Source organism: Malaclemys terrapin, chromosome 11, assembly GCF_027887155.1.
Source record: "Malaclemys terrapin pileata isolate rMalTer1 chromosome 11, rMalTer1.hap1, whole genome shotgun sequence".
NCBI lineage: Eukaryota > Metazoa > Chordata > Testudines > Emydidae > Malaclemys > Malaclemys terrapin.
In genome coordinates this window covers 1216945-1238859 of record NC_071515.1, presented here as the reverse complement: position 1 = coordinate 1238859, position 21915 = coordinate 1216945, and the positions used below count along the sequence as shown (strand labels likewise).

General features: G+C 42.2%; 1 protein-coding gene across 1 annotated transcript in view; it reads right to left on the bottom strand.

Moving 5' to 3' along the window:
- The window catches only part of POFUT2 (protein O-fucosyltransferase 2), a 30251-nt gene that overhangs the window by 6050 nt on the left and 2286 nt on the right, over nt 1-21915 (bottom strand). The window contains exons 3-5 of the mRNA XM_054043526.1: nt 15458-15602; nt 9993-10103; nt 6282-6348 (exon numbers count right to left, since the gene is read on the bottom strand). Coding sequence (XP_053899501.1) covers nt 6282-6348; nt 9993-10103; nt 15458-15602 — 323 coding nt within the window. The remainder of the gene's footprint in view (nt 1-6281; nt 6349-9992; nt 10104-15457; nt 15603-21915) is intronic.

The window sequence follows — 21915 nt, the reverse complement described above, 5'->3', positions numbered from 1 at the left end:
GCCAGCACAGGGTCTGTCAGCCATTCCCCATGGTAGCAGAAAGATCTAAGTGTTAACACACTGGTCATTAAACTAGGAAAGCTCAATTTAGAAATAGTTTTCAGTGAGGTTCCTGTTCATTAAATCCAGTTGAAAAGCTGGTTAAGTAAGTATTCTGAGGTCACAAGTGATTTGTCCAGGGTCACACAGTGAGTCAGTCAGTGGTTTAGATGGGATTAGAACATACATAGCTTTCCCTTCCTTACTCTAGCCACCCCACCATATGGCTGCCCTGTTAAGTGAAGAAGGCATTTCTGTACCAGATCAAGTACAGAAGTAGTGCAGCTCATCTTTTGGAAAGAAAAATGTGGAAAGACTTGTTAACTTGCAAAATTACTACTGGAATTAAACAGGCTCTAAGAAATATGCCTCTAGCCACCCAAAGCCCCCAATAACATTAAAAGGGAAACTGGCAAAAATGAAGCGATTCTCCATACCTGAGGGTATTAATAAATTTCAAATGTGTTTTGTGATACAGTTACCATCTGGAATCGAGGCAAAGCGGAAGCATCCTTGTTAGTACAAGCGTACAGTACTAAGGAAATTCTCTGTTACTGACTTCAGTTAACCACAATAATCTGAAGTTTGATCAAATTCTTGATTTACAAGCAAAATGATTTTTTCCCCATTGAGCAATGAACACTGCATGAAGATGCACCGAGGATGTTTGAATTTATTTTCAAGACAAAAATCCATTGGCACTTGGCATAAAAGCTTCTCTTCTCTCACCAGATTGGTGAGATTCAGACAGGACTAGTCAAACCCCGCAGGCTGCCCGTGGATAGCTGCACTACTCCAGGAGCAGAGCGAGAACGGCCTGGTATTCTGACGAACAGTCGCTCAGGCTCTTTTCCCCTTGCTCTAGCAGTGAGGGGGGCTGGTACTGCCTCCCTTTTCCTGTTACAGCTGACTGCCCTGAACTCCAGCCACAGCAGTGGGCTGGGCACACAGAGAGAGCAGAGCCAGGGCTCCTTCCCCTCCATACGCCCTGCTCGCAGCGTGGAGAATCAGGTGAGTAGCCCCTAGGTGAGCACTCTGCTAGTGCTTCTAATGGAGCACGATGAAACAGCACTGCCGGGGGATTGTTCCTGTGTGTGCCCCTCTCACAACACCACCACCGGGCAGCAGCCTCCAGTGCCAGTTTTTTCTCCACCTGTTATTGCAATAAATAATTAAGCACAACACAAGGCTGAGACACAGGCCAGCTCAAAGCAGAAACAGAGTGTTTTACTCCAAGAGGCATGCAAGACGTATACATAGAAGTCAATGTAAACATCCCCCCACTGGCTGTGGCAGTGCAATACATCAGTGAGAGAGACTGATTAGAGAATCTGTGGCCTCCCTACTCCCACTAAAGATGCCAGTGTGGTTATATCTTTGGCACCTGCATATTATATTGCGACAGCTTAATTCTGTACATACAGCACTCATGTACTGGGAGATTAATTTATCAATGATCACATGGTATGTGTGTGCTCTCAGTGCTACAAAATACATAATAGAGAAGAAAAAGTGTGAACCTTCGCTGTAGTAATTTCAGAAGTTCACCTCCTCTGTATAACTGGTTATTCCTCCTTTACCAGGAGTATTCGTTGCAGACTTGTGGACATTGTTAACAGTGCAGTCATCTTTGACACCTAACCTAGCTTCTTTTCTCTTTCCTTCTAGTTTGCTAAGGTCTTTAAAAGAATTCCTTTTGTTGGGCTGCTCTCCATTAGTGAATATGCGAAGGGACTCAATCCCACCAATGTTCTACTTCAACACCTTCCAAAAGAGGAGACCACCGAAAGGGCCAGAGCTGGAGATTGTTGGGTTCCCCAGAATCATCTTCAGGAGAACTCCCTGCCTCCATATTACATCTACGGCCCCAAGACTGCCTTCATGGGATAGCACTTCCCTTTACAAGGCTAAACACTGTTACTCCTAACCCACCTTGGGACGTCTTTCCTGGTACAGAACCATATAACCCACCCTTCAACCACTAAGATCCTTCAAACTAGAGTTTCCGGCAGCAAACTCAAACCTACTTCCACTGAAGTCAACAAGCGTCTTTCCCTTGACTTTAATGGGAACTAAATCCAGAGTTGTGAAAAAAAAACAAGTGCATATTATTCAAGTGTCTCTTCTCTGACTCCCTTGTTCTTGAAAATTAATGGAGATATCCTATCTCCTTGAACTGGAAGGGACCTTGAAAAGTCATTGAGTCCAGCCCCCTACCTTCACTAGCAGGAACAAGTACTGATTTTGCTGCAGATCCCTAAGTGGCCCCCTCAAGGATTGAACTCATAACCCTGGGTTTAGCAGACCAATGCTCAAACCACTGGGCTATCCCTCCCCCCTAGAACAACATCACTGAAATATTTACATGAACATAACATATATAAAAGTATTTTGAGACTAGAAACATTAGACTCCAATTTCAATTTGAAAAAGAAAGCTATTCTAAAAGGTTAAAAAGGACATGATGAGAATACTAAAGTTCTCAGTCATGCCACTTAGGAAACAATAAAGCAACTAGGAGTCCAGTGGCACCTTAGAGACTAACAGATTTATTTGGGTATAAGCTTTCTTGGGTAAAAAACCCACTTCTTCGTTGCATCTGACTAAGCGGGTTTTTTACCCACGAAAGCTTATGCCCAAATAAATCTGTTACTCTTTAAGGTGCCACCGGACTCCTTGTTGTTTTTGTGGATACAAACTAACATGGCTACCCCCTGATAATAAAGCAACTGTACCTTCCAGAAGCCCAGAAGGAAACAGGAATGGGTGGAGTGATGAGTGACTGGAGACAGCAGTGTGACTCATTGATAAAATCAAATGTCATTGGATGTTGAAGAGGGAAATGCGTGGAGTTGCATTGTTGGGGATGGGGGGCTGATTTGTTACAATCTAGAAACATCTAGAAGGTGGGTTACCATGGTTGCTATACAAAGTGGGTGAGTCATCTTACTTTCCAGTCTTCATGGAGTTGAATTTATTTCATAGTAGTGTCTCATTTCAACTATAGTAAACGTGAAAACTGCTGATCAATACTGCAAATGGGTGATTAGTGTTTAGGGACCTTCATATCAATTAATTAATTTATCTGACTCAACATGCCTATAGATGAAGGAAGTGATTGGATGACTGAAGTAATGAAAATAGACAATTTTCTAAGTAATTCTTCTAAATGGAAACATTGTCAAGACACGTCACTCTGCAAGAAAAATGCAGTAAACTCATTTCTTTGGCTCCTTCACGATCAGATGTGTCACTTAACAAAATCTTGGCTATTGAAGTGGAAGAGCACAACACTGATGATTCTGATGATTGTGCACGTGACACATTTACAATATTGCCATCATCATCAAAATGTAGCCACAATTATTTAATCCCTGATGCTGGTATTCCAGCAGCTCTTCAATGTTCTTCTGAAACCACCCTTCAGCCTCAGGGATGGATGACTGAAAAAAGGATTGATGCCCCAGTTCTCAGGGAACTCTCAGGAAGACTGTGCGTCTGTATTTGCATTCAAAGAGTAAGTTGAAATATAAGACTAGCACAAGGAGGACTTTCATCAAAACACAGCACATATTTTACACAACTACAGAGAGCACTACACTTACAAAAGGAACTGAAGGAGGTTTGGACAAGCTGCTGACACTACTGTCACAGGTTTCAGAGGGGAAGCCGTGTTAGTCTGTATCAGCAAAAACAACGAGGAATCCTTGTGGCACCTTAGAGACTAGTGGGTTCTAGCCCCTGAAAGCTTATGCCCAAATAAAGAAGTTACTACTGTCACAGTTGCCATGCAATTCTGCCTTGACCTAATTAACTGGAATCACACAAGGATAAAATCAAAAGGCATTTCAAAGACGCTATGTAACCTTTCCATTGTTTAGCAGGTGCAACTGATCCCAAATAAAAAGGTGACAGGAGGAGCCCAAAACAGGATGAGGATGGTGGAACAGTGCTGATCGAATGTAATCATTAGTTTCCTTTTCTTCCATCATTTAAAAGTGGAGATCCAGATTTCTACCTAGAAACTACGTTAGCTAAGATGTTTGTATCTCACAAGTTTGTTGCTTCAAAATGGTGGAAACTGTGTGAGTAAAATCACAGAAAACTCGTAAAAGACCTGCATGCCTGCCTAGCCAGCACACAATTTATCATGCAGGTTTTTAGCACTTCGCGAGATCAACACTTGGTAACAGAATATAGTAGGTGCAGAAAAAAAAAAATGATACACAAAACGGTGGTAGAAGTCTAATTAGTTAGCAGATACGAGAACCTGTTCTGTTTGTAAGATTGCAGGCTCTTTGCTTTGGCCAACATGTACAACTTTTTATGTGTGAGAAATAAAGCAGCTGATGATGGGTATCACATAATACAAGTTTTGTGTTCATTGCATAAAACTTGCAAACATAGTCATCAGCTGGATTCTGTTGGTGAAAAAAAAAAAAACCTCCTTGGATGAAGCTCTTAGCTATTGAAATGGTACGAGCGCTAATACTTTGACTGTTGTCCCATTTACAGGGCCTGGATATCTGCGCTGTAACCCACATACAAGTTCAAATCTCATGCACTGGGATCATTTTACACCTCTTCTATATTTTTCTACTGTGATAAAACGAAGAAACAACTTCAAGTCAGATGTTTTATCACAAGTGAGTCTAGCTCACAAGAACAGATACTGTCATAAAAAAATTATAAAATTATAAAGCAATTTATTCAAACAACCGCCCAGCCATAATGGGACAAGCATTTTAAAATTTTTAACATTTAAATTTAATATTTTTATTATTTGCATTTTAATACTAAATTTCTTGATGACTGAAAACATCCTTTGTTACTGATTGTATTATATATATGGCAAATATTGTTGTACAGTATTTTGCTGCATAAGATAATCTTCACAAATTCTTTGTCTATACATATATATGGAGATCTACCTATCTCACAGAGCTGGAAGGGACCCTGAAAGGTCATCGAGTCCAGCCCCCTGCCTTCACTAGCAGGACCAACTACTAATTTTGCCCCAGATCCCTAAGTGGGCTCCTCAAGGATTGAACTCACAAGCCCGGGTTTAGCAGGCCAATGCTCAAACCACTGAGCTATCCCTCCTGCCATAGACATCTATATCTAGGATATCAGCTGGAATTAATACAGCTAGAACCACTACGCCAGAAGAGTAAGGGAATTCGTATGGTAAACATCTCTCTAATTAAAATTATGGCTATTAAAAAAACTGTTTAAAATAAGAACATTCTCCAGCAGATTATGAATTTTGATCAAGCAAATTTAGGCTTTAAAAGTCTATAGTGCCTGTATCAGAGAAGATACATTATGACACAAATGGGTTTTATGTCCTGTTTTTACAGATTAGTATTCAGTCTTAGAAATTATGATCCATCCACATCTCTTTATTATGGGGGAAGTTTTCCCTCACAAGTAACTCATGGTTTATTTTTTCTGAATTACCCAAGAAAATAATTTGTTAACTGAGCGGATAGGACTACTCATAGGTTTAAGTCAAGCGCCTGTGTGTTTGCAGGATCAAGGCCTAGGATCATAATCTGTTTGCTCTCTCCAGCAAGCTCACCTCCTCTTGAAAATTAGAAAGCAACTGTAATCATCTGTAAACCACACCTGGATAGATTTTTTGAACTCTAACTCATCTTCAAGATCTAAGAAATTCCTACACCCATACCAGCTGAATTGTACTCTCTGAATTGTGTACATAAATCTAGTTCAGCTTCACAAGAAACAGGGAAATAGAGAACATTCAGTCCATCACATCAAAACCACTGATTCAGTGATGAAAACCTTAAACTTCCAACCTTGATGCCTCCTATTAAAAGGCTATGGTTTGGAATTTCTGAAACACTCGGGGTTGACCTAACTCTACTCCCGATGAAGTCAGGAATTAGGCCATTGTTAAGCATTTTGGAAAATCCCACCTGTAATGTTTATAGTCTCAGGCCTGTACCTGTAAGGAGCTCTGTGATCAGCACCCTACTGACTTCAACTGCGCTCCAAACAGGAGCAGAAATCCACTCGCAGGAGCACGTGAACATTCTATGTCTGAGACAGCAGCTACACATCCTGCTCCATCAGCTGGCAATACACAACGTGCAGATCATCTACGAGATTGGCTGTTTGTCGGGCTTCACAGCAAAATCATTAGCAGCAAACACAGTCAATACTAGGTTTTTATTAATATCAAACAGAAAATCTGGAGAAGCTAATTAGAAAATACTCACATTCCAATAATCTCTCCCTCCGTAGTGGTCATGAAGGAGGTTTTCAGCTCTGTCTAACATCACTGACCTGTTAAAAATCGTCAAGTTGAGTACAGTTCCCTTAGAAATATAACTTGCATTACTATGTTTCCTTATACAGTAGCGAGGGAAGGAAAGACTGCCCTCTGTGTGCATAGTAAACATTGAGAGTGAAACACTTTCCTCAGCAGGTTATATTTGCAGCAACAGGACCCTAAGCCTATTTGGTATAAGGAAGGCATTTCCAAATTGTGGCCCAGGGACCACTAAGGGCTGTCTTGTCACACAGTGCTGGCTCTCCTCATTATTGACTGCTAAAATTAATTAAGGTAATTAAATATAAATTAAAAACTGTCCTAATATTACGTCCCATCTAGGCACTTTACTCCTGGGGGGATTCTTTGCCAAAAAAATTTAAAATTTTGCATATTTTATTTGTCAAAATAATGCAACATAATCACACCAGTTTCAATTGTTTTGGTAATTTATTTAAATTACAATACAGAAAAAAAGCCACAATAACTATTCAGCATTTATTAAATACATGAAAGTTAAGTTACAAATACTTGGTAGCTAATACCCTGCACTCTAGTTATAATCCTGGATTTTCATTTAAATTATATTACAGAACACCAAACGGGGGGGAAGTAGAATCTCATTTTAAATTGCTCAGACTTTCACACATGAAAGTCATATTGTCCTGGACCTGGCTTTGGGAAGTGTTGCTTCTGATAGTCCCGACATTTTATGGACTGCTTGGTAAATGTTTTATTTGCCCTCAAAGTCTTTTTTTTTTAAAATGGGTAAATAAAATAAATCCTGAGCTTTAAACTAACCCTATTGTGCCACTTTGGCACAGGAAAAAAGTGAGAAAATACATAGATCTTCTGAGCGGATTCCCTTACTCTGGCAATGTAGGGACCTTAAAACTTTTACAGGTTTTATGTTCCTGGGGGAATTGACTAAGTATGGCAACAGTTATCTAACAATAGGAACATTAACAATGTTATTAAGCAGGCAGACTGCTACATTTCTGCCTCTGGGACAGAGCCTTCCTCCTGGATAATAAAAAGACCTACCCCTCCTACGCCCCCAGCAAGCCCCAGGAGAAAGCAAGAGGGCAGTGTCTGGAACAGACGCGCTGCCTGGGCTGCCGGGGAAGAGGTGCGTGTCCCACCCCCATATTTCTTTTGTATTTTTCTGTGAGGGGGGCACAGAAATATGCAGGCCATGTGAATTCTGCGTCCTCACAGGGGCCCAGAATTCTGTCAGGAGTACCATGTGTGGTCCCCTCAAAGCCCTATGGTGGCTACTATAAGCGCTACTCCTGACAGAATTCTGCGCCTCTGTGGGAGGACAGGAGGGCGTCCAAATTTGTGGACAGGGTAGGGAGTGAGCCACGACACATCTCTCTAAGGTACAGTCTATACTCTAAAAACATTTGTGAGCCCCTTGTGTGACAGGACCAGCCCTCTGGAAGCAAACAAGAGAACATCTCCAATGCAGAGAGGATCTGGCCACCCGTGTACATTTTAAAGGGACACTGAGTAAACTACCACTAAATAACTGGACAAATTCAAACTGTAAATAAGATATAAATATTTAACAGTAAGAACAATTAACCACTGGAACAACTTACTGAGGGGCGTGGGGGATTTTCCATCGCTGAGCATTTTAAAATCAAGATTAGAGTTTGGGGCAGCCAGAAATATATGGGAAGTAGGTTAGGTTTGTAGAACGAGCACACTAAGTCTGATCCAATTCCCACAGAAGTTTTTCCACTGAGTGGGATTTTTCTACTAAAATGATAAGCAGGTAAATAGTTTATCTTAACTTTTAAATTTGAGTCATTAGGTATCAAAGTTAAAATCCAGTTGAGCAGTTCACATCCCTGACAGTCTTTGTTTTAGGCCTTCGACAAACTCAGGAAGAGAACACAGCATCATTTCTGCTTGGCTTACGTTTGAAAGGTTGTCTTCTGAACCATAAGAGGCAGATATTTAATTTCAGTTTTTAAACAAAAGCTGAGATTCTGGGAAGAATTCTGTGGCAAATTGGTAGTGTCTGTGACAAAATCCATGACTGCAGAAACACACGGGGCCACAATTATATATATTTTAACGTGTTCATAAACTTATGGTAAGGTTCTGTTTTAGCTTAAATTGACCAAGTTTTGTATCAGCCCAAAAGTGATTTAAAATAAACTGCTAAAGTCAAGGAATAACATATCCACTGCTTTCCCCATATCCACAGAGCCAGTTATCTGATCATAGAAGGCAATCAGGTTGGTCAGGCATGACTTGCCCTTGGTGAATCCATGTTGACTGTTCCTGATCACCGTCCTCTCCTCCAAGTGCTTCAAGATGGAGTCCTTGGGGACCTGCTCCATGATTTTTCCAGGGACTGAGATGAGGCTGACAGGTCTGTAGTTCCCCAGATTTTTTTTTTCCTTTTTTAAAGATGGGCACTATATTTGCCTTTTTCCAATCATGTGGGACCTCCCCCAATCACCATTTGGCCAACTCCCAATCAGCCAATCACATCAGCCAACTCCTTCAGCACCCTCGGAAGCATTGCATCCAGCCCCATGGACTTGTGTATGTCCAGATTTTCTAAATAGTTGTTAACCTGTTCTTTCACCACTGAGGGCTGCTCACCTCCTCCCCATATTGTACTGCTCAGTGCAGCAGTCTGGGAGCTGACCTTGTCTGTGAAGGCCGAGACCTAAAAAAGCATTGAGTACTTCAGCTATTTCCACATCATCTCTCATTAGGCTGCCTCCCCTATTCAGTAAGGGGCCCACACTTTCCCTGACCTTTTTCTTGTTGCTAACATACCTGTAGAAACCCTTCTTGTTACCCTTCACATCCCTTGCTAGCTGCAACTCCAATTGTGCTTTGGCCTTCCTGATTACACCCCGGCATGCTCAAGCAATATTTTTATACTCCTCCCTAGTTGTCTGTCCAAGTTTCCACTTCTTGTAAGCTTCCTTTTTGTGTTTACGCTTCCTGAAGATTTCTCTGTTAAGCCAGGCTGGTCGCCTGCCATATTTGCTATTCTTTCTGCAAATTGGGATGGTTTGTTCCTGAGCCCTCAATAAGACTTCTTTAAAATACAGCCAGCTCTCCTGCACTTCTTTCCCCCTCATATTGGCCTCCTAGGGGATCCTGCCCATCAGTTTTGCTTTTCTGAAGTCCAGGGTCTGTATTCTGCTGCTCAATTTTCTTCCTTTTGTCAGGATCCTGAACTCGACCATCTCATGGTCACTGCTGCCTAGGTTGCCACCAGCGTCTACTTCCCCTACCAATTCTTCCCTGTTTGTGAGCAGCAGGTCAAGAGGAGCATGGCTCCTAGTTGGTTCCTCCAGCACTTGCACCAGGAAGTTGTCCCCAACACTATCAAAAAACTTCCTGTGCACTGCTGTATTGCTCTCCCAGCAGATGTCAGGTGATTGAAGTCCGCCATGAGAACCAGGGCCTGTGATGTGGAAACTTCTGTTAGTTGTCCGAAGAAAGCCTCCTCTACCTCATCCTCCTGTCTGATGCCAGACATTTTATAACACTTCTAATGAACTATACTTCTCCAGTGAGGAGATCCCATCATAGTGTAACACGCCAGAAGCTGTTGCCACCTTTCTCCTAGTGTGTAGACAGGTTTACGAACACACACAAAAACAACATAGAGGCAACTCACCGTGCTGAAGTGTTTTTCAAAAGAACAGGAGCTATGATAGAGGCTGATCCTTGGACAGACAGACAAGAGACATTTAGGCCCCGTGTTTCCTCGTAACCCCAGAACCATCCCCTGTAAGACAGTAAAAAAGTCTCCAATTAATAGATCTCCATTTTAAGATGAATTTGCTGGGTACAGTAAGATTAGTTAGCAGCACATCCTAGAGGAAAAAACAGTCTTTGGTCTCAACAAAAATGGACATGTACTCCTTAAAAAAATAAAATATCTTTATAATACATATGCAATAATGATTGCTTTAGATCTCTTGATTTTCAGAGTATATTTTGTTATTATTGGGGTTAAAAAAAAATCAAGTGAAAAAATGGAACAACTTTTTTCCTGATCAAAAGTAATTACTTGTAGAGCTAAAGTTACCAGGTTTTATATGAAAGTAAGTTGGTAATTTCTCCAACAAACTAAACAAAAGCATTTCTAACTCATTAGAACATAAGAACAGCCAAGTGGTCCATCTCTTCCATCTGTGGCCAATGCCAGATGCTTCAAAGGGAATGAACAGACCAGGGAAATTATCAAGTGATCCAGTCCATTGTTCAGACCCAGCATCTGGCAGTCAGAGGTTCAGGGGCACGCAGCGCATGGAGTTGCATCCCTGACCATTTTGGTTAATAGCCATTGATGGACCTATGCCCCATGAACTTATCTAATTCTTTTTTGAACCCAGTTATAGTTTTGCCCTTCACAACATCCTCTGGTGACAAGTTCCACAGGTTGACTGTGCGTTGTGTGAAGTACTTCATTTCATTTTAAACCTGCTGCCTATTAATTTCATCCTGGTTCTTGTGTTATGTGAAGGGGTAAATATCACTTCCTTTTCACCTTTTCCACACCAGTCATGATTTTATGGACCACTATCATAGCCCCCCATTAGCTGTCTCTTTTCCAAGCAGAAAAGTCCCAGTCTTTTTACTCTCTCTTCATATGGAAGCTGTTCATACCCTTAATCATTTTTATTACCCTTCTCTGTAGTTAATATACATCTTCCTAGAGATGGGGAGACCAAACTGCACACAGTATTCAAGATATGGGAGTACTATGGGTTTATATAGCGGCATGATGATATTTTCTGTCTTACTATCTATGCTTTTCCTAATTGTTCCGAACAGAGGCGGCGCCAGCCTCTTCCCAGCCCGGGGGCTGAGGTGGGCTAGACAGAAAATCGGGGAGGTGCACACGAGGCCCTGCCCCTCTTTGTGGCCCCACCTGCTGCGCCTCCTCAGGTAAGTTCCGGCCACCCTCCTCCTCCCCACCCAGTCACCAGCCAGGGCTGCGGCTGCTCCTGAGCTCCCTGCCGCCCTTCGATTGCTCGCAGCCAGTAGGGAGGGGGAAGCAGTAATCACGGAGGCGGGGCCCAGGCTGGAGAGGGTCAGTTTGGGCAGCTGTGGTGAGCCCCAGACCCTCCACGTGCCATGGGCAGCATGCCCTGGCAGGCATAGACACAGGCCAGGCACTGTTCTCAGGCCCCCCGGCCCCCTGCCTGGCCTTCCTCCTGTACTGTTGCTAGTGCTGCCACCTTCCGAGCTGGAAACCCAACCAGCAGCTGCTGCTGCTCTCTCTGCTCTGCCTTCAGAGGTGGGCAGCCGGAAAGTGACGGCTGCTGCAGGAGGATTGAAGCAAATGTTGGGGTGGCTATAGTCCCCACAACCCCCCAAGATTTCTCTGTTAAGCCAAGCTGGTCACCTGCCATATTTGCTATTCTTTCTGCACATCGGGATGGTTTGTTCCTGCAACCTCAATAAGACTTCTTTAAAATACAGCCAGCTCTCCTGGACTCCTTTTCCCCTCATATTGGCCTCCTAGGGGATCCTGCCCATCGGTTCTGCTTTTCTGAAGTCCAGAGTCCATATTCTGCTGCTCTCCTTTCTTCCTTTTGTCAGGATCCTGAACTCGACCATCTCATGGTCACTGCCTCCTAGGTTCCCATCCACTTTTGCTTCCCCAACTAATTCTTCCCTGTTTGTGAGCAGCAGGTCAAGAGGAGCACGGCCCCTAGTTGGTTCCTCCAGCACTTGCATCAGGAAGTTGTCCTCAACACTCTCCAAAAACTTCCTGGATTGTCTGTGCACTGCTGTATTGCTCTCCCAGCAGACGTCAGGGTGATCCCACTTCCCCACTTACCTCCGGGCTTAGGTCACCATCCCCCAGCGAACCTAGTTTAAAGCCCTCCTCACTAGGTTAGCAAGCCTGCCTGCGAAGATGCTCTTCCCTCTCTTCATTAGATGGATTCCATCTCTTCCTAGCAATCCTTCTTCCTGGAACAACATCCCATGGTCGAAGAATCCAAAGCGCTCTCTCCGACACCACCTGCGCAACCACACATTTACCTCCACAATGCGATGGTCCCTACCTGGGCCTTTCCCTTCAACAGGGAGGATGGATGAGAACACGACTTGCACCTCAAACTCCTTTATCCTTCTTCCCAGAGCCACATAGTGTGCAGTGACCCACTCAAGGTCATTCTGGGCAGTATCATTGGTGCCCATGTGGAGAAGTAGGAAGGGGTAGTGGTCTGGGGGCTTTATCAGTCTTGGCAGACACTCTGTCACATCCTGAATTCTAGCTCCAGGCAAGCAGCACACTTCTCAAGTTTCCCGGTATGGATAACAGATGGATGACTCCATCCCCCTTAGGAGTGAGTTTCCGACCACCACCACCTGTCTCCTCCTCTTAGGATTGACGGTCGTGGAACCCCCATCCCTAGGAAAATGCATCCCATGCCTTCCTGCCGATGGGGTCTCCTTCTGATCCCTTCCCTCTGATGACTCTTCCAAACCATTCTCTGACATAGTACCTGTGCAGAGAGCCTGAAAACTGTTGCTTAGCTCAATCTGCATTGGGGGTACATGGGTTATCCTCTTTCTTCTTCTGGAGGTCACATGCTGCCAATTTTCTTCCCCGTTCTGCACTGTCCTCTCTGATTCTTCAGTATGCTGTGCCTGCAGTACCAAACGCTGACTTCTATTCAGAAAAATCTTCATTTTCTCTGATACAATGCAGGATTGATCCTTGGGTCTCTAGTCCTTTAACCTTCTCTTCAAATATGGAAGATCTCTTTCTTGAGTGGTAACAGCTAATTTAGACCCCATCATTTTGTAGGTAGAGTTGGGATTATGTTTTCCAATGTGTATTGCTTTGCATTTATCAGCATCTAATTTCATCTGCCTATGAGATCACTTTGTAACTGCACATTCTGCTTTGGACTTAACTCAGTTGCATTCCATCATGTTACTCTGTTCACAGTCTAGACTGATTTCTAAACAATAATCATATGCAGCGGTTCTTTTGTGACTACGGCAGTGGCAGAGGATGGCTCAATGACTAGGACAAGGCCTTTTGTTTGCAAGTTGGCTGACGGGCAGTACTGAGTGCAGGTCATCCCAATGACCAGTGACTCGGCATCTCAAAAAGTCACCAAAGTAAGAGAGTGGTAGCTAACGGGTGGAAGTTTCCATAACTCATTTTTTTCAGGTTTCAATCTAGTTTTGTAACAAGGAGTTGGGGAAGCCGCCAGTTCAGATCGCAGTCCTAGCACCCCTCCCCCACACAAACCACCAGAGGCACCTCTGCTGTCACTGAAAGAGACACTTGCAGATTATTATGTACCACACAGAGCCAAAGGAAAATAGACTCAGGTGCTCATCTCTAGGCCGCAGGGCTGGATACCTGCTACTCACATAACAGGCATAGTATACACAAGAAAACGAGCGTACAGTAAAGGGCTTGATTTCAGATCTGTCCTAGTAGACTTCCTGTGTTTTCTGGGGACAATGGAGAGGCCTTCCTCCTGACAACCTAGATCGCCTTTTATCTGTAAGCTCCTTTATTATTAACTGCACAGCTACCTTTCCTAGTGACTAGACTCCCAGAGGGAATAAGGTGTTCTCTCTCAACTCCTGAATCTTAACTTCTCCAGGAGCATCTAGGCTGATGACAAGTGGTGTCATAGTGATGCTTCAGGACTATGAGAACCCTCCAGGACTTTACTTGTTATAAGTAAAAATCAGGTTTAACGATAAAAACAGATCCTTAATTAATGAGATCTGAAATATATGACAGGAAAAGAATCCAGGAATTGCACAACTAGAATTTTTTACAGAATTTGACAGAAACATAGAGATCCTATCTTGCTTGGAGTTTGTAATCAAAAGTACTGTTTGTCATATACAGATGTCACAATATATACTTGATATAATCCAGAGGGACAAATAGCTCATGCTGAAAATATGACAAATAGTGATAGTGCATCGCAGTTAACTCACACGATTAACTCAAAAAAATTAATTGCGATTAATCTCACTGTTAAATCATAGAATACCAATTGAAATTTATAAAATTTTTATGTTTTTCTACATTTTCAAATATATTGATTTCTATTACAACACAAAATACAAAGTGTACAGTGCTCACTTTATATTATTGTTTATTATAAATATTTGCCCTGTAAAAATGATAAAATAAAGTATTTTTCAATTCACCTCATACAAGTATTGTAGTGCAATCTCTTTGTCCTGAAAGTGCAACTTACGAATGTAAATTTTTTGTTACATAACTGCACTCAAAAACAAAACAATGTAAAACTTTAGAGCCTAGAAGTCCACTCAATCCTACTTCTTGTTCAGCCAATCGCTAAGATAAACAAGTTTGTTTACATTTGTGGGAGATACTGCTGCCTGCTTCTTATTTACGTCACCTGAAAGTGAGAACAGGCATTCGCACGGCACTTTTGTAGCTGGCGTTGCAAGGTATTTATGTGCCAGATATGCTAAACATTCCTATGCCCCTTCATGTTTCAGCCATCATTTCAGAGGACATGCTTCCATGCTGATGATGCTCATGAAAAAAACAAATGTGTTAATTAAATTTGTGACTGAACTCCTTGGGAGAGAAAAAAAAACAAAACCCAAAACAGAATTAAACAACTGAGCACAGACCTTGCCCCTTGAGATTCTTCTAGAGGGTGTCAAAAGCAATAACACATTGCTTTCAATCAAGAACTGTGCTAGAAAAATATATTTCCAAAGTGCCTTTTCCAGGGTCAGCCTCACCTGTTCAAAGTGTTTTCCCCCTGAAAAGCAGGGGAAAGAAAAACCACAATCAACTAATATGGCAGCAATAAGAAGACTGCTGTACTGATTTTCCTAGGTGTCCTTACAAAACCTGTAGGAAATATAAATTTTCATCCTGCTACTACTATTGTACTACTTTATGCTGTCTCCTACCATCCCTTCCCCTAACCAAAACAACATCTTCACTGCTCTTTAAAAATGTAGCAAAATCAGCCTCAAGCACCCAGATACTCATGAGCAAGTTCAATAAACAAACCAGACTGCATGTGGAAGGAAGGCAAATGTCTCATTGACTGAACTAAATGGGAAAATGAAGGAGTCACATATCTTGTAAAATGTTACCTGTAGTATTCATGTTTGTCTTTTGAGTACATGAGCTGATCAATGCATGGCCTCTCATCTATTTTCTCTTCCCAAGTTCCTTCTTTCCATCCTTCTGCATAGCTTTGTAGGACATATACCTGGTCTATAAAGGGTCCACCTGACTCTGAATAGGAAGCAAAGAGAAGTAACTATCAGCATGTAAGTGTACTTGATTTATGTATATAGCAGCATTGCTTCCAGTTTCCAAGTTCTCAGGTAAAAAGTCTTCCTCCTAATCTATTTTAGCCACACAAGCTTTCACACAAATTGCCCTTTCCCATCAAAATTTAGGAGTGTGGGTGTGGGTAGAAAATATAACTTACATTGACAGTCTCCATACAACCTTGACTATGGAGGGCCAAATTCATCTTTGTTGTAACTCCGCTGAGGAAAATGGATTTACTCTAGGGATGAACTGGCCACAAAGTCTCTTCTGTGCATCCATATTTTTTTTAAAAAACAAGCACAATGGGACTCTCAGAAGAAGACCGGCATGTCATTCACCTAAGAGATGGTCTTCAGAGCACGCATGTGAGAACTGAGCGCAGGCTGGCCATGCTGTTTGCAACAGGGCTGCTCCCAAAGGCCAGCTCAGTGAGTTTTCTCAGAAGGGGCCTTGTCCAACTCTCCCTGAAGTCAATAAGAATCTCTCCTTTAGCTTCCACAGGCACTGGATGGGCTCTAGTACTGTACTAGGAGTAAGTACAGCTGCTACCAGGTCAACAGGTTTATTTTTTCCTAAAGCTTTATTATAAAATATGAACATTTTCAGAGTTGGCCTCTTCCATCCCTTTGCTCTTACCTTTAATATTTCTCTCTCTCCTTCTCCACCCACTTCCCACAAGCCCTTGTCTTCTCATGCCAAAGTCTGGGGTCTGAGTCCTGATCACTCTTTAAATATAAGAAAATTGCCAGCCCTGCCATTTTCACGTGTTTAAAGTCCTAAGGGCTATTACGTTGTACTACGAAGTTCAGGGAAATTTGGCTATGTTTTAATTAGGAGTGTAAAACAATTAAAGTTTAATCTTTCAGATGTCTTCTGGGCTTTTACAGTTAAAGAGTGGTCTTGTTTTTTCAAACCAATGTGATAAAGTCAGTCTGTAATTGCTTTTACTACAGCATTTTAAAAAAAATATTTAAAACTATTTAGGCTTGGGCACGGAGGGTGAGGATCCTATTTCATACCTGGCATTATATATGTTCATTAACATCTCTTCACGTACTTACAGTCATTAAGTCAAATATTTTTATAAGACTCAATTTTGCCAAGGCCTGAAATTTGACCTTCCTTGAAATTGTTATAACTTCGTGGAGGGTAGATTGTCAGTAAGACTGAACTCAGCCAAAAGGCAATTCATCAGCACTTGTGGTGGGTTTGTTAATTAGACACTTAGAATCCAGAAGGGGACAGACAACTGTCCTCTGCCCTTGCAAAGGCATCAACTAGATCTAATAGGACATTTTCATATCTACTTACAATGATTTATTGCTGTATCTTATTTAGCTTTACTGAAAAGGCAGCAGAGTGAGCACAAAACAAGACCCAATACCTACGAGTGTCATGACAATGATGGAGCGGACTTGTTTTGAGCAAGAAAGACCATACTTTTTTCCTCTCAACTGCATAAAGATAGCGACAGTAGGGAAAGACATTTCCAAAGAAGTGACCAAAAAAAAAAAAAAAAAAAAAATCACAAGCAATGAAGGTAAAACACAAAAATGAAAACCAATGAACAGTGTGACTTTTACTGAAATCACATTAAAATAACACGTGTCTAGAAAATAGCACAAAAATTCAAAGGCAAGTTATGTGGTGGGACTGAGGAGCTATTGTACGCTGTGTGCCACAGTGGAGAAAGCCTCCTGAGAGGTTTTATTCAGGTAATGCCTACACGAAGGAAGAGTCCAATCAGCTTCATTATAGCATAAAGTTATTACACTTTTGCCTCGGTATCATCACCCCTAACTTCATCTATCGCGTTCACTCTGACCCTACAACAGTCACCGCACCTGGTGGCTGAACTTTGTCCTCACCCACAACTATGTCACATTTGGGAACATGTATACCTTCCAGTCAGCAGCACTGCTATGGGTACTCACATGGCCCCACAGTATGCCAACATTTTTATGGCTGACTTAGAACAACGCTTCCTCAGCTCTCGTCCCCTAATGCCCCTACTCTACTTGCGCTACATTGATGACATCTTCATCATCTGGACCCATGGAAAAGAAGCCCTTGAGGAATTCCACCAGGATTTCAACCATTTCCATCCCACCATCAACCTCAGCCTGGACCAGTCCACACAAGAGATCCACTTCCTGGACACTACAGTGCTAATAAGCAATGATCACATAAATACCACCCTGTATTGGAAAGCTACTGACCGCTATACTTACCTACATGCCTCCAGCTTCCATCCAGACCACATCACACGATCCATTGTTTATAGCCAAGCTCTAAGATACAACCGCATTTGCTCCAATCCCTCAGACAGAGACAAACAGCTACAAGATCTCTATCAAGCATTCTTAAAACTACAATACCCACCTGCTGAAGTGAAGAAACAGACTGACAGAGCCAGAAGAGTACCCAGAAGTCACCTACTACAGGACAGGCCCAACCAACAAAGAAAGTAACAGAATGCCACTATGCGTCACCTTCAGCCCCCAACTAAAACCTCTCCAGCGCGTCATCAAGGATCTACAACCTATCCCGAAGGACGATCCCTCACTCTCACAGACCTTGGGAGACAGGCCAGTCTAGGGTGACCAGACAGCAAATGTGAAAAATCGGGACGGGAGTGGGGGTAATAGGAGCCTATATAAGAAAAAGGACCCAAAAATCGGGACATCTGGTCACCCTAGGCCAGTCCTCGCTTACAGACAGCCCCCCAGCCTAAAGCAAATACTCACCAGCAACCACGCACCACACAACAAAAACACTAACCCAGGAACCTATCCTTGCAACAAAGCCCATTGCCAACTCTGTCCACATATCTATTCAAGGGACACCATCATAGGACCTAATCATAAGAACATAAGAAAGGCCGTACCGGGTCAGACCAAAGGTCCATCTAGCCCAGTATCCTGTCTACCGACAGTGGCCAATGCCAAGTGCCCCAGAGGGAGTGAACCTAACAGGCAATGATCAAGTGATCTCTCTCCTGCCATCCATCTCCACCCTCTGACAGACAGAGGCTAGGGACATTATTCCTTATCCGTCCTGGCTAATAGCCATTAATGGACTTAACCATCATGAATTTATCCAGTTCTCTTTTAAACTCTATTATAGTCATAGCCTTCACAACCTCCTCAGGTAAGGAGTTCCACAAGTTGACTGTGCACTGCGTGAAGAAGAACTTCCTTTTATTTGTTTTAAACCTGCTGCCTATTAATTTCATTTGATGACCCCTAGTTCTTGTATTATGGGAATAAGTAAATAACTTTTCCTTATCCACTTTCTCCACATCACTCATGATTTTATAGACCTCTATCATATCCCCCCTTAGTCTCCTCTTTTCCAAGCTGAAGAGTCCTAGCCTCTTTAATCTCTCCTCATATAGGACCCGTTCCAAACCCTTAATCATTTTAGTTGCCCTTTTCTGAACTTTTTCTAGTGCCAGTATATCTTTTTTGAGATGAGGAGACCACATCTGTACGCAGTATTCGAGATGAGGGCGTACCATCAATTTATATAAGGGCAATAATATATTCTCAGTCTTATTCTCTATCCCGTTTTTAATGATTCCTAACATCCTGTTTGCTTTTTTGACCGCCTCTGTACACTGCATGGACATTTTCAGAGAACTATCCACGATGACTCCAAGATCTTTTTCCTGACTTGTTGTAGCTAAATTAGCCCCCATCATATTGTATGTATAGTTGGGGTTATTTTTTCCAATGTGCATTACTTTACATTTATCCACATTAAATTTCATTTGCCATTTTGTTGCCCAATCACTTAGTTTTGTGAGATCTTTTTGAAGTTCTTCACAGTCTGCTTTGGACTTAACTATCTTTAGCAGTTTAGTATCATCTGCAAACTTTGCCACCTCACTGTTTACCCTTTTCTCCAGATCCTTTATGAATAAGTTGAATAGGATCGGACCGAGGACTGACCCTTGGGGAACACCACTAGTTACCCCTCTCCATTCTGAGAATTTACCATTAATTCCTACCCTTTGTTCCCTGTCTTTTAATCAGTTCTCAATCCATGAAAGGACCTTCCCTTTTATCCCATGGCAGCTTAATTTACATAAGAGCCTTTGGTGAGGGACCTTGTCAAAGGCTTTCTGGAAATCTAAGTACACTATGTCCACTGGATCCCCCTTGTCCATATGTTTGTTGACCCCTTCAAAGAATTCTAATAGATTAGTAAGGCACGATTTCCCTTTACAGAAACCATGTTGACTATTGCTCAACAGTTTATGTTTTTCTATGTGTCGGACAATTTTATTCTTAACTATTGTTTCGACTAATTTGCCCGGTACAGACGTTAGACTTACCGGCTTGTAATTGCCGGGATCACCTCTAGAGCCCTTTTTAAATATTGGCGTTACATTAGCTAACTTCCAGTCATTGGGTACAGAAGCCGATTTAAAGGACAGGTTACAAACCTTAGTTAACAGTTCCGCAACTTCACATTTGAGTTCTTTCAGAACTCTTGGGTGAATGCCATCTGGTCCCGGTGACTTGTTAATGTTAAGTTTATCAATTAATTCCAAAACCTCCTCTCGTGACACTTCAATCTGTGACAGTTCCTCAGATTTGTCACCTACAAAAGCCAGCTCAGGTTTGGGAATCTCCCTAACATCCTCAGCCGTGAAGACTGAAGCAAAGAATCCATTTAGTTTCTCCGCAATGACTTTATCGTCTTTAAGCGCTCCTTTTGTATCTCGATCATCAAGGGGCCCCACTGGTTGTTTAGCAGGCTTCCTGCTTCTGATGTACTTAAAAAACATTTTGTTATTACCTTTGGAGTTTTTGGCTAGCCGTTCTTCAAACTCCTCTTTGGCTTTTCTTATTACATTCTTGCACTTAATTTGGCAGCGTTTATGCTCCTTTCTATTTGCCTCAGTAGGATTTGACTTCCACTTTTTAAAGGAAGTCTTTTTATCTCTCACTGCTTCTTTTACATGATTGTTAAGCCACGATGGCTCTTTTTTAGTTCTTTTACTGTGTTTCTTAATTTGGGGTATACATTGAAGTTGGGCCTCTATTCTGGTGTCTTTAAAAAGCGCCCATGCAGCTTGCAGGGATTTCACTTTAGTCACTGTACCTTTTAACTTCTGTTTAACTAACCCCCTCATTTTTGCATAGTTCCCCCTTTTGAAATTAAATGCCAGTGTTGGGCTGTTGAGATGTTCTTCCCACCACAGGGATGTTGAATGCTATTGTATTATGGTCACTATTTCCAAGCGGTCCTGCTATAGTTACTTCTTGGACCAGCTCCTGTGCTCCACTCAGGACTAAATCTAGAGTTGCCTCTCCCCTTGTGGGTTCCCGTGCCAGCTGCTCCATGAAGCAGTCATTTAAAGTGACACATCAGCCATAACATCAGGGGCTCGTTCCCTGCACATCTACCAATGTGATATATGCCATCATGTGCCAGCAATGCCCCTCTGCCATGTACATTGATCAAACCGGACAGTCTCTACACAAAATAATAAATGGACACAAATCAGACATCAAGAATTATAACATTCAAAAACCAGTCGGAGAACACTTCAACCTCCCTGGTCACTCAATTACAGACCTAAACGTCGCAATTCTTCAACAAAAAAACTTCAAAAACAGACTCCAATGAGAAACTCCAGAACTGGAATTAATTTGCAAACTGGACACCATTAAATTAGGCTTGAATAAAGACTGGGACTGGATGGATCATTACACAAACTAAAAACTATTTCCCCGTGCTAATTCCCCCCCCCCCCCACTGTTACTCACACCTTGTCAACTGTTTGAAATGGGCCATCCTGATTATCACTATAAAAGTTTTTTTTCTCCTGCCCACCTTAATTGATTTATCTCATTAGAGTTGGTAAGGCAACCCCCATTTTCATGTTCTGTGTGTGTGTGTATATATCTATCTATATACACATCTTCCTATTGTATTTTCCACTCCATGCATCTGATGAAGTGGGTTTTAGCCCACAAAAGTTTATGCCCAAATAAATCTGTTAGTCTCTAAGGTGCCACAAGTACTCCTCATTCTTTTCACTCTGGCACAAACTCTCAAGCTTTAACACTTCCCATCACCGTGTCAACCAAAGCACACCTACCGGACTGAAATGAAAATATGCTTATTCCGTATATTTTAGAAAGCCATCCTTAATAATGATGATGACAGAAACAAAACTGTACTATGCCACTTGGAAAGACCAAGACCCTTCACCTTCAAGGGTGAAATTCCCCCCTGGGGAATGGAGGGCTTGTTC